The sequence below is a fragment of the Fundulus heteroclitus genome, unplaced genomic scaffold (assembly GCF_011125445.2).
Source record: "Fundulus heteroclitus isolate FHET01 unplaced genomic scaffold, MU-UCD_Fhet_4.1 scaffold_141, whole genome shotgun sequence".
Classification (NCBI taxonomy): domain Eukaryota; kingdom Metazoa; phylum Chordata; class Actinopteri; order Cyprinodontiformes; family Fundulidae; genus Fundulus; species Fundulus heteroclitus.
In genome coordinates, this window is record NW_023396553.1 from 213,798 (window position 1) to 226,943 (window position 13,146).

The 13,146-nt window shown below is 43.5% G+C and overlaps 1 protein-coding gene across 3 annotated transcripts; it reads left to right on the forward strand.

Moving 5' to 3' along the window:
* The first annotated feature begins 133 nt into the window (after positions 1 to 133).
* LOC105934211 (adaptor related protein complex 2 subunit mu 1) lies at positions 134 to 12,646 on the forward strand. 3 transcript variants are annotated; one of them, XM_036129137.1, is made up of 13 exons: positions 134 to 340; positions 1,656 to 1,807; positions 8,010 to 8,275; positions 8,497 to 8,579; positions 8,948 to 8,953; positions 9,043 to 9,178; positions 9,281 to 9,425; positions 9,726 to 9,743; positions 10,110 to 10,229; positions 10,339 to 10,474; positions 10,958 to 11,055; positions 11,234 to 11,345; positions 11,569 to 12,646. In XM_036129137.1, exons 2-13 carry the CDS (start codon positions 1,734 to 1,736, stop codon positions 11,701 to 11,703), a joined length of 1,329 nt encoding a protein of 442 aa, XP_035985030.1. In that variant the 5' UTR covers positions 134 to 340; positions 1,656 to 1,733; the 3' UTR covers positions 11,704 to 12,646. The 3 variants fall into 3 exon arrangements, with proteins under 3 accessions (XP_035985030.1, XP_035985029.1, XP_035985031.1); XM_036129136.1 differs by having other exon boundaries at positions 136 to 340; positions 1,686 to 1,807; XM_036129138.1 differs by lacking the exon at positions 9,726 to 9,743 and having other exon boundaries at positions 139 to 340; positions 1,686 to 1,807.
* Positions 12,647 to 13,146: the final 500 nt, after the last annotated feature.

Here is a 13,146-nt window from a genome sequence, read left to right on the forward strand (position 1 = left end):
CTCGCTAATATTTCTAACCCGTTAAAGATCGCTTCGTTTTAGACGAAGTTCGCCGTCACGAATAACTTATGAGCTCCTCGGCCAATGTCTAGGAGGCATAACGCCAATTAGCTGCTCATTTGCTTATCATAGCGTGGCCTGGGTGCGGTTTGTGCAGCAGCAGCGCTCCAGCCGCCGCCGCCGCGCCTTTTCCTGTCACAGCGGAACGGCCGTGCGTGAGGACGGCGGGTCAGCTGACAGCTCCCGGAGCGGCAGGGAACGGGCTGAGAGCTGGGGAGTAACGCCGGACACGAAGCGGAACCGGGCACCACGCAGGGGCGGCTTTCGTGAAATAATTGGGGTGAGTGCAGAAATGCGACCTTCCTTCGGTGGAAACGATCAAGCGGCGGGCTCGTTCGTCGCCGCTCAACCGTGGCGACTGTTTTAAATTTTGGGTATGCTAACATTAGCAACGTTAGCAGCTACCGTCAAGCTAGCAGCGCTACGCTCGGTGGTAACGGAAAGAAGGCATTTTGTTTCACTAAGCAGGACAATGTGCGGTGTTCCAGTTCGTGTATGCGCCAACTATGCCCTCTATCCCGAAACAGCAGCAGCAGCAAACGTGTTGATAACTTTTTTTAATGATTTATGACAACCTGTCGTGTCATTTTTTTTTTCAGCCCCGTATTCCTCTCACCGGAAGCCCGTTAAAAAAAATCCGCTTGGCTCGGCAGTGTCGACAGCTAACATGCTATGGCTAGCTAAATTAGCCCGCTAGCTCTCTCGGTTTGTTCTCCATCACTTTTTTTAATCTCACTGAAGGTCAGGCCTTCGTTGACGAAATTTTAAAGATGGTTCAAACGAATCTTCTGTCGGTGGCATACTGCTAAAACTGCCGAGTAGCAAAGTAGCACGAAGGAACTCCAGAACGTCAAGGAATGGCCTGAATGAGCAGACATCTTGACTACGGCGATATAACCTCGATGAAACCCCCGTTTTGGTTTGACGATAAATCGGTCATGATTTTTGTTATATAAATTGCAAATCTAACATTTGTCGTTGACGTCCTGTTATTTAAATAACGCCATGATTTCAGGGGCTTCTCTCCTTTTTTTTTTTTTTTTCTTCAGGAAATTTCAAGGATGTCCTTCATCCCTTTTTTTTTTTTTTTTTTTTTTCCCCTCTTTCTAGAAAATTCATTTTTCTTAACCAGGACACATTTCTGTGACTGCAGGTCCAAATTACATACTGATCAATGGTGCCACAGAAGCAGGTTGATCCTGAAACCTAATGTCTTGGGGTATGGATCATATGGTTTTAGTGTCCGGGAGCCAAAAGAGAGTAGGGTATAGAACCAGCTACCTGCCTCAAACCGGCGACTGATAATCTGCTGGTAATCTTCCTTGGAAAACCAAGGAATCTCCTGATTGGAAGTACTCTCGATGGCAAATATTGGAAGTCAAGTGTATGTGTTTAACGAAGTAGCTGATAATGTGCTGCAGCTGCAGGATGTAATCGGCTGTCAGTGAGGAGTACTTGTGAGGGAGAGGAAGACCGAAAAAGCGGATACGAGGGACAAATGCCTCTCTGTACTCTTGGCCGCTCTCACACTTGTCACTGCTTTCACTTCTCTATCATCCCGTTTTTTTTTTTGTTTTTTTTTTCCCCTGAGCCAGTTTCCTTCCCTGATGTCCGTCTCTTCATAGGAGGAGTTTGCTTTCACAATGGCAAGCCGGGAGTGAGCAGCAGCCAGAATGATCGGAGGACTGTTCATCTACAACCACAAGGGGGAGGTCCTCATCTCCCGCGTCTACCGAGATGACATAGGGTACGTCTCACAGCAGCAAGCCTGCTCCTAGATTTTCTGGGGGAACTTCAGTGAGAAACCTAATGTACGGGAGGAGCGGCTGGGGTTTATCCCAGATCTCAGAGGATTATGTCGCTGAACCTGTGTAAATAAAATGTTTGTTGTGTCACTAGCAGAGACAAATCTAAGCCAGGAGTGTATTTAAAGCGATGTGATTCCATGTGAAAGGGTTTTAAAGGTGCCATTAGGTTTACAAAGTAGTCTCCCAATCCTGTCCCCTTACAGATGTACAGATGTACAAGTTACTTCAAGTAAAATCCAGTCGTAGACAGTGGGGGGGAAACGACCACCATTGGTTTTCCTTCCCTAGCATCAGATGGAGGGATTTGGTTCACTCATGTTTGTCAAACCACACCCTCAAATTACAAGATTATGTGTTGTTGTGTTGAAAACTAAATTCCCTACTGACTTGTGACTTGAAAGAAACCTGATAATCCCCCATGGAACAATATCACTGGGATAAATCATTTTAATCTTCATCAGCATGCAACTCTGTGGGCATTTAACTTCCCAGGGACTGCTCAAATCTAAACACAGTGCCCTCAGGCATGGCTTTTCTCCTCTAATACTGTTGGACATGCTGTTGACACTTCATTTGTCTGGAAATTATACTTTAAGCATTTGCATTTTTTTATATTTGTTGTCATTGTGAACTTTAATATGCATTAACAGGGTTTCAGCGGGTCATTAAAAAGCATTCAATTAGAGTTACTCATTCCTGTATAAACCCTGATTTAAATATTTCTATTCTAGCTAGTACAGCTCTTTCTGTGTGCTGCAGGAGTTTGCTTTAGTTTCACATGACACACAGATTAGGCCTCCCCTTGGCTGCTGATTGAATGGAAACAAACAAAAAAAAGATGCACAGGATTCAGTGATAAAGAACGCTGAGCACAAATGATAAGATTTGTTTAATACCATATGTTAAATGGAAATGCTTATTTTCCACAATACTTTCATGTGGTAAAGCATTTGAAGCTTTAAAGAAAACCTTTTACTATAAAGAAAATTCTTAAAGTATTTGAGATAATTTAGTCTTTGATCGTATGTATTTTTTTTGCTTGCAGCTAATGAAACTGACATTTAAGATTAAAACATTTTGTTAGACCAGTTAAAACATACAGTAATGTAGGCTATAAGGATTATTTTCAAAAGGTACTTTTAAATCTAACAAACAAGCTTCATGAGAACATGGATTCTAAGTTTATTAATTGGGACTGGATTTAAGTTCATTCTCTCTTTTTAAATTTTGGCTAAAATGGTAGGTATTTCGAATTTTTGTTTGGTTAAAAACATCTTCTTGGATAATACTACAGATTTGAGGTTTGGTTAATGAATACAGCCATCCTGAAGCTGTGTCAAAAGAAGCATAATTTTATTTACATTTTGAATTTGCGATTGTATCATTAAAGGGTAACTCACCCTGATGTAAAGGTATAACATTACCCCTGACATATTTGCAAAATGGGCGGTTCCAAGAGCCGTAGGGCCAAGTGTGGGGACGAGCTGTGGTCAGGATGAGGGAGAGTGACCAGGGCGATAGCTGGTGATGTCACCACGGAGCGATCTTTTGAGGTGGAGGATTGCTCACACCCTTCATCACCAGAGGTTTAGGAAGGCCAGCATGCCTGATGTAGCCTATCTGTTCATCGAGCCGCTGACTCAGCAATGCCTGAAGCCAATGCTGCCAAAGCAATGGAGGACAGGATGGGTCCATGTGCTAGCCTCCAGAACTAAGGCAACCCGCTACACTTTCTCCCCAGCTTAACAAACTAGTCTAAAACACTATGTATAAATCGCTAACCTGAAAATGGCAAAGCTCACTGTTCTAGCTCAATGCGCTACAGAGAAACTTATGAGACGGAGCCCATTTATACCCCACGGTGACAGAGCTACTGATGCCAGTTTTTCTGGGTGACGTCACAATCTTTTGAACCCATAACAATACTGATTCAAAATTCAATGCAAGACACTCGTAAGATTAAATGACGTCATCATCTAATTTGCGTATTTATTCATACATTTGGGACCCAGACTGTAGGAGAGCTTTTGCCAAGACAAAAAGTAATTAAAAATGGTGATTAAATGTGTTTAACAAAAAAATGACTTTTTTTTTTTTTTTTTTTTTTTTTTTTTATAAAATGACTTAATTTTAATACATTGCCTGAATCCACACTACATAAAACAAACTGTACCAAAAACCAGTTGTCAGAGGCACATGAAGTGAATAAGTGACTGAAGCTGTGTGTGAACCAAATTCAGGGAATTGTTTTGGTGCTACAGTTCAATGTTTCATCATATTTAATTGAATTTAAAACTCATGGTTGTTATAAGTGCACAAATATAGGTTATACATAATATAGGATATATATATATCTCGTATACTTTGTTTTAGCATATTTAAAATATTTTAAGCAGTAACTTAATTCTGAAGGTGTAGCGGCTCTTATTTTGCCGTGGCAGTGCGCCACGATCATTTATATGCGGCGGAAACCTTGCCGAGTAGGATAAAAACCGGAACATGATTAGCTGCATCCAAGAAAGATCAGTGAGGCCTGAAGTGAAGGTCTGATTTCAACGATGTTTAAGGCGGTGAGCATGCAGCTCCAGTGTTGGGTGGCAGTTCTTTGTGCTGTCCCTGAAACCACAAATAGCTTTGGCTTTTAGCAGTTGTGGTGTTGATCGCCCGAAGGAGCAAGGTGATGAATAATCCAGCGCAGAGTCTTAAATGTGCTCGAAACCTAAAGGGCATTAAAAGTTTGAAGTGGTCGTTCAGAAATACTGTGAAAAACTATTTCTTATGGCAGTTGAGTGGTTATTGCTCCTCAGACATGTCAGGCGGCTGGGGCTCAGCGGGTAGAGTAGTAGTCTTGCAATCAGACGGAAAGTTCCCCTGGGCAAGGCATTTACTCCCAATCTGTGTATCGCTGTGTGAATGTGTGTACGTTAGTGAATGTGGCTCTAGTGTAAAGTGCTTTCAGTACGACTAGAAAAAAAACCATATTATTAACTACTCTCCCTGTCCGATGATGGTGCCACCTCAGATCTGGCAACATCTGGATATGGAAATGCCAACAGCGCAAAATACTATAGTAACACTAATTCATATAAAGTTTTGCAGAAAAGGCAAAACTCTCTAACGGTTTTGGTGTTAGGACTTGTCTGCTAGAAGTCAGTGTTGTATTCACTAATACACACTTTATCAGCCTGTAGAATATAACATAAATGAATGATTTTAACCTCTTTTAAATATGGCATCATGAACAATATACCATGTTTCTCACTCTGTCTACATGATGCACGAAAATGTCTTGTACATTTTTGTCTGTCCTCTTCTTCTTTTGCCTTTCTTTTTCTCCTTATCTATCCTGTTAACCATTGTTGTTTAACCATTTTCCTCCATCTGTTCATCTTGGCCCCCCCATGTAGAAATAGGTAAGAGCTCCTGCAGCTTTAAAAGCATGACTCCTCCCTCTCATGGCCACCGATCAATGTCCCCCCCCATGACCCCTGAACTGCATGAGCATTTATGCTATGGTCAAATACCCATCAGTTCCTGTAAGCATGAGTCACCTCTACATACATTGGTGATAATTAGACCACCTCTTGCTGACCTAAAGCGGCTGGAATCAAGGAATACTCTGGATATTGTTTTTGAGCTGAGCCAGTGCCCTAGCATGTAGTCTGAGCATGGGATACCAAGGTTCACCTAGCGCTGCTTTTCTCTGCCCTGCCTCTCAGGAATTAAACAATTACTCCCATATTTTATATCGTTTGGTGTGTCATGCTGCCTAAGCAGTATAAACCAGTTCTCATCCTTGGGGGAGGGGTCATTTAAAAGAAAAAATCTATAAATTCGGAAACCTTAACACTATAGCGTGTTTAGTGGAGCTGTGTTTGGCTGGAGGGAAAAAAGGACTCCTTTTTAAAGTCTTGGTTTTTAAGACGTTGCTCGCTGTGTTTTTTGTTTTTTCCAAAGTATCAACGCTGCTTCAACTTTTTAAATGGTTTTATGCAGCATCTGCAAACTTCATTGTATTGAATTAAGATTTTCAGGGACGGACCAACCCAGAGTAAAAACAAAATAGAGAAGTGAAAGGAGAAAAATGATTTCACTGTTTGAGAATGTTTTCATTGAATGAATGAAAACAGGAAATGTGTTGTGAACGTTTATTTATCCACCCGTACAACCCAACGACTTTCAAAAGTCTCCAAATTAAACACAGGCCACCTGTTTTCCATTAACTCTCAGGATGAATTCAGCTGTTCTGTAAAGTCCTCATGAGGTTTGGAGAACATTAGTTGACAAGCGGCGTCTTGAAGAGCAAGGAGCAGCGCAGACCGGTCATGGAGATGGTTGTGGAGTTTAAACGAAAAATGGGTGGGAAAATGATACATTAATATCCAAGTTTTGGACATCTCAGGGAGACGGCAAACATCTGGAAGAAAGTGCTCTGGTCAAATGAAACCAAAATGTATCTGTTGGAGCTACATATGAAACATGAAAATTAGAAGTGCAGCACCCTGATGGTGGCAGAATCAGGCTTGCTTTAGCACGGAGACGGAGGCTGCCAAGATTTGATGGGAAGATGGAAGAGGCTAAATATAGACTACTGGAAGAAAAGCTTTTGGAGATGTGCCTTTCAGGAGGACAGCCGCCCTATACATGCAGCCAGAGCTTCAGCGGAGTGGTTTAGATAAAAACGTTTCGTGTGTTGGAATGGCCTAGTCAAAGTCCAGACGCAGATCTAGTTTAGAAGTCTGGGATGTTCACAAGTCTCCATCCAATCTGCTTGGGCTTCTTGGCAAAGAAGGGGAACAGAAAAACGCCTCGCAATATGCAAAGCCGGCTGTGAAATCACCCAAAAGATTTTTAGCCGTTATTGTAGCAAAGTATTCTCTCAGGGTGTAGAAATATATATGAACTGTGTACTCTATGGTTCTTTATTTGTAAGACATTTGGAAAACTTTTTTTATTTTCACAATGTTGGAACTTTGTGTTGGTTTGTCACCAAAAAATCCCAATAAAATACAGTGAACTTTCTGATATGACAAAATCAGACACTGTAAGTGGTTTTAGTAGCGTATTTCTCGCACCATAAGACGCATTAAATATTCTTCCAAAGTGTGTAATATCTCTCCGCCCCTCCACGTACGTTGCTCTCTCCTGAGAAGAGCTCTGTCGATAGGACAGAGTTGTTGGACTACACTGCCCTGTTTCTAACATAAGGCCAAAATAAACGTAACTTTTATCCATCCATCCATCCATTTTCCAAACCGCTTTATCCCTCATGGGGTCGCGGGGGTTGCTGGTGCCTATCTCCAGCGTTCACTGGGCGAGAGGCGGGGTTCACCCTGGACAGGTCGCCAGTCTGTCACAGGGCCGTAACTTTTATATTGAATTAATTTACTAGGTTTATTGTTGCTAGCGTGTACTCTGGGTGCAGGCTGCCTTAAATGAATGTGCTTCTAGTTTAGACATTACAGTCAGGCAGTCTTGTAGACAGTTCAGGAGTCCTCAGGTAGTGACGCAGTGTACCGTAAAACTCAGAATATCCATTGAGCGGAGCGGCTTTGTTGCTAATCAGTCATATTTTAACATGTTTTTAAGCACATTGTACCACATAAAATCCGCCAGTAAGCTCAACGGCATATTTTAGGCGCACAATAAATTTTTGAGAAAATTTAAGGATGTTAAATGGCCTTATAGTCCAAAAATTACGGTATGTCTGCGAGGCGCCGTATAAAAGCTGGACTGAGTTATACTTGTCGACAGTCAGCCTTATTTAAAAAAAAAAAAAAAAGTGCTTCACTGCACACTGGGTATAATATGCAGGTTTTCTTTTCCCTTAAAAAGCAAAACATTAATTTTGTTTCCATGTTGGTGGATTTACACTTTAAATAGAAGTGTCAGTTAATTAAACTCTCTTCAGCATCCTTGACGTGTCCTTGCACCGATCTCTGTCTGTCGATTCATGCTAATCACGGGGGAGTTTTCCCTCAGTAGCTTTGGCCGCTGCAGCTAAAACTGTTGTATCCAACGGCAAACATCAACCTCTAAAGTTGCAGAAGTATTTCCTGAAGACTTGAAAAGATGCATTAAAGCGGCGGGTTTCAGCCCTTCACCTAAAGAGGCTCTCTCTGGCTTCTCCTTGCGTTGCAGGCGTAACGCCGTGGACGCGTTCCGCGTGAACGTGATCCACGCCCGGCAGCAGGTCCGGTCCCCGGTGACCAACATCGCCCGCACCAGCTTCTTCCACGTCAAGCGCTCCAACATCTGGCTGGCTGCCGTCACCAAGCAGAACGTCAACGCGGCCATGGTGTTCGAGTTCCTGTACAAAATGTGCGACGTAATGACGGCCTACTTTGGCAAGATCAGCGAGGAGAACATCAAGAACAACTTCGTGCTCATCTACGAGCTGCTGGACGGTAGGAGACGTGATTTGTGGAAGGCAGCGGCTTAGTCAGCGGTTCAGTTTAGCTTGTGTCTAAGTTTGGAGCATACAAACATGTTCTATTCTCATCGGTCTGTCCTAGTCAAAGTAAACCCTTCTCATTCATCAGGGCTCGGTTATTTCAGCACAACACATGCCAGGGTTCTCTGTTGCTATTCTTATTACTGAACGTTATCCATTTGTTTGTTTATTCAGAGATCCTGGACTTTGGCTACCCCCAGAACTCAGAGACCGGTGCCCTGAAGACCTTCATCACCCAGCAGGGCATCAAGGGACAAGTAAGCAAGACGCGTGTGCCGTCTGCTCCCGCTTTTAAAGCCTTACCTCAGAATAAATGTGACGAGTTCTGTGGGAGTAAAATGGATTGTTTACTATAACCCAGAAGAATGAGATCTAAAATGTTTAGTTTGGGTCTGACGGGTCTAGACATTTTGTTTACTGCCTGATCTGGTAGAAACCCCTTTAATTCAGTCTGATCCATGAGTTGGTGGCATCAGGACAGTACTAGTGCTCAGACGGTGTGTGGTGATATGATGTGGAGGCCAGGTAAGGAAGTGGATGCTCCTTCTATGGAGGTTTTTACTTTAATCTTTTTTTTTTTTCTTTTTTCTATGTTTCTTACAACCGTGGTTTTTGGACACTTCAGCATCAGGTAACAACCCCTCCCCCTCTTTTTGAAGTTCCAAGTTGCCGTTCCCTCCTTTGTTGGTGTCAATGATGTGTTCTCCGTCCGTCCGTCAGACAAAAGAGGAGCAGTCTCAGATCACCAGCCAGGTGACGGGGCAGATCGGCTGGCGGCGCGAGGGCATCAAATATCGCCGCAATGAGCTCTTCCTGGACGTGCTGGAGAGCGTCAACCTGCTCATGTCACCACAAGGTCCGTTGATCTCCTCCACGACGACGCCGGCCATTAAAAGCCGCGGTAACGTTTAGCCGGCTTCAGACACTGATCCTGGTCAGTCGTGCTCCTCCCCTCCAGGTCAGGTCCTGAGCGCGCACGTGTCGGGCCGAGTCGTGATGAAGAGCTACCTGAGCGGGATGCCCGAGTGCAAGTTTGGCATGAACGACAAGATCGTCATCGACAAACAGGGCAAGGGAGGCGCGTCTGACGATGCAGGGAAGAGGTACGGGAGGCGGGACGGGACATTCCAGTAGAGCCACGCTTATACGTTGCTTAGGAGGGAAACGGCTTTTCTCACTTCTGCATTTTCATTGACTGGTTCTGTCTTCGGGAACCTTTTTTTAAAGCAGGAAGTTTATTGTTGAAATTTAAAAGGGGGAAATGTGGGTTTGTTCTGCTGTGTTGTTTTTAGTGTTGACACCCAGCCAAGCTTTACAGTTTTGTTCTTCTTGTTTTTGCTTTCCTTTGCATGGATCTCTCCTGTCTTTTTCCCTTTCTTTCTTTTCTATGTGCTGTTCTTCAGTGATTTAGGGGGAGGAAGGTACTGTGCTACCAATTCCTCTCCCCCAACATCATCCCACATCCCTCGTTCTGTCCAGACCTTCATCAGCCCCTCATGTCGCTGCCTGTTGCATTTTCAGCTCCATTCAGTCGTCTTCTTTTCTTCCACCGGTTTTTTGCTTTGACGTGTTTGTGTAGCCAGACGCCCTGCTTGTTGTCCTCTTATGCTTTCACCCAAACAGCGTCTAATTTCAGAGTAGTACTAATGACCCAAGTGTGTGTTCTGCTACCAGCCATGTTCCTGAATGTGCTCATGTGTTATGTCTTCAACCTGTGCAAACTTAGAGTAAATGTTGCTTTTTCCATTGCTCTGTTTATGACTGGTTTTTAATTTTATTTTTCCCAGTGGGAAGCAGTCCATAGCAATCGATGACTGCACTTTCCACCAGTGCGTGCGCCTCAGTAAGTTCGACTCGGAGCGCAGCATCAGCTTCATCCCTCCTGACGGGGAGTATGAGCTCATGAGGTCAGTTGGACTATAAAGTTTTAGGTCTTCAGATTCCCTAAATGCATCACAGCGTGGTAAAGTCCGGATTTCCCTTTAAAAAAGCCCGTCCTCTGCCACCTGCTTGCAGATATCGCACCACTAAAGACATCATTCTTCCATTCCGAGTTATTCCTCTGGTCAGGGAGGTGGGCCGCACTAAGCTGGAAGTCAAAGTGGTCATCAAGTCCAACTTCAAACCTTCACTGCTGGCCCAGAAGATCGAGGTGAGCTTTAGTTTGCTGCCTGTATGAAGCCTGGAAATCTACAGCTGCATGGAGGGACGCTGGAGAACTTTACATCCAGGGTTCCTCAGCTCAGCTTTCTGTAAACATTGGATCTGCTGATGCCACTTGTAGAAGATTATGACTAAATGATGTTTAAATGCTGTAATGGTTTTCTTTTAAATAGCCCTGTGCTTTCTGATTTAATTTCAAACCGCTCACTGATGGTGGAAACGGGTAACCTTGAGCCTTCTCTCAGTGAGAGGCGTTAACAGCAGGAGCTGCTAGTGCTTAGACTGGTGTCTGGGAAAGATCCGGTTTGAGTTTGTGATGCTGATGGGGCTAGAAATCATCCAGTCACAGCTGATCTCAGCTCGTCTATTTTGGGATGTGTTCAATATTAATCAAATCTGGAAATCCATCTACTGCTGCGGATTTATTCACGTTTTGTGACCACTTGTTTTTTTATTTTTTTTTATTTCTAAGGTGCGAATCCCAACACCGCTGAACACCAGCGGCGTGCAGGTGATTTGCATGAAGGGAAAAGCCAAATACAAGGCCAGTGAGAACGCCATTGTTTGGAAGTGAGTCGCAGCAACTCAGTGGTTGACCTCCTTTCCTCTTTTGTCGCTCGCCCTCAACTCTTCTTTTCCTCTGAAGCAATTTTGTTTAGGTGGAAATATTGCATCCCATCTGTCCCTGTTGTGGTCTCCAACGAATCTCATCACGTCTGTGTTTTTTTTTTTTTTTTTTTTTTTACAGGATCAAACGAATGGCTGGCATGAAGGAATCTCAGATCAGCGCTGAGATTGAGCTGCTGCCCACCAACGACAAGAAGAAATGGGCCAGGCCTCCCATCTCTATGAACTTTGAGGTAATGATGGTTCGGTCTCCTAAGACATGAAACATGACCTTCCACATTTGTAATTAAAAGCCAAAAGTTTTCAATTTGTTGCATATAGAAATAAAATAGACTCAATTTGCTCAACATGTATTGTCAGAACCAGATGGCAACGTAAGCGGTGCATCGTAGGAAGTGGGTGATTTGTTTCCACCTGTCCCAACTCGCTCCAACTTCCCTCTTCTTGTCCCTGCAGGTTCCTTTTGCTCCATCTGGCCTGAAGGTGCGCTACTTGAAGGTGTTTGAGTCAAAGCTCAACTACAGTGACCACGACGTTATTAAATGGGTGCGGTACATCGGCCGCTCCGGCATCTATGAGACCCGCTGCTGAATTTCCACCCGGCCAGGCAGCAAACTGACCACTTTTCCCCCCACATCTGTCCTCTTAAAGAGTTTTTTTTTCTTCTTCCCTCTTCTCCCTCCTTCGTCTTTGTTCCTCCCTCAGTCCTTATCACTTCTCCTCATCGTCCCTTCTTAACTAGATGTTGGAGATTGAATTTACATGGTTTAAAAAAAAAAGAAGAAAAAAAAGTAAATATGGTGTAATGCACAGATATATGCAAAATGTGAACCATTGTATCGTATATATCTAGTAGTGATGAGTGCAGTTGTAAACCATCTGGTGTCTGAAAGGAAAAAGAGCAGTGATGCCGGGGTCTCAGGGGGAGAGGACGGGTTTGAATGAGTGCTCAGATCCTTCAGTGTTATGGTTTCATCTCCTCTACTGTTAATGTCGCTTCTCCCCTGTTAAGGCGCTTTATCGCTGTCTGTAAGATGAGTCCACATAGTTTCTATTGGCAACATGTATCCCAGTGCAGTTCATCCCACCTGAATAAGTTGACTGATTTTTCTTTTGTATTTTTTTTTTTGTTCTTGGTTAGTAGCCATGTGGATCCTGTGTCTTTCTCCCCTTTTTTTTTAAAGGAGAGAAATCATTCCCAACTTCCTGTTTCTGGTAGCTGCAGAAATGACATTGTTCAAGTTAGTTTTATACTGTTGCATGTGTTGTAATCCCCCTTATTCCTGCTTTCAGAGTTCTGTCAGGTCATTAGAGGTTAGACCATCGTCCTCATTAGCTCACCGTGACTCATTTCCCCCCCCAAATACTTTATAAGCACTAAGATGATCATCGTCACACTATTTTTTTGATTCAAGGATCAGTCTGCAGGGTTTGCAGCGAGGCGAGGTCTCCCCCTGGTGTTTGCTTTGCGGCGGTCTGATTCTTGTTTGTAGCCCTGGTGACCGTTCTGTCCAATAAAATCTATGTAACCAAACCTTTGCTCTGTTTTCTTTTATATGGCTTCCTGTTCTGTTGGTGCAGTTTCCAACCTGACTGTGTATGGAAAGAAATGTGATCAACATCTGCCTGTCAATTCATGAAAAAAAGGCTTGAGCTAAAAGGGGGTTATAACTCAGTAAATTAGGATATTATAGAAAACTTAACTTATCAATCATTTAGTTCAAAACTTCTGTAGATCTTTGCACACTATATTTCAGGTTTATTTGTTATGACTGGCTGGCAGCCAATGAAAACTTCACCTGCATGTCCAGTTCAGATGGTTTGTTGGCCAGTGGAGCTCGCTGACATGATTATTAGAGCAGGTAACGGGTTTTGGGCAGTGTGGCTGTAAAAGTAGTGCTGGAAAATGACATCGCCATCAACCATGAAGCTTGTCAGCAGAATAATGAAGTGCTCTGAAATGTTCTGCTAGATGGCAGCGTTGACTGGACCAACACCAGCGGAGGACATGAAACTTCAAGCCATGTGGATTCT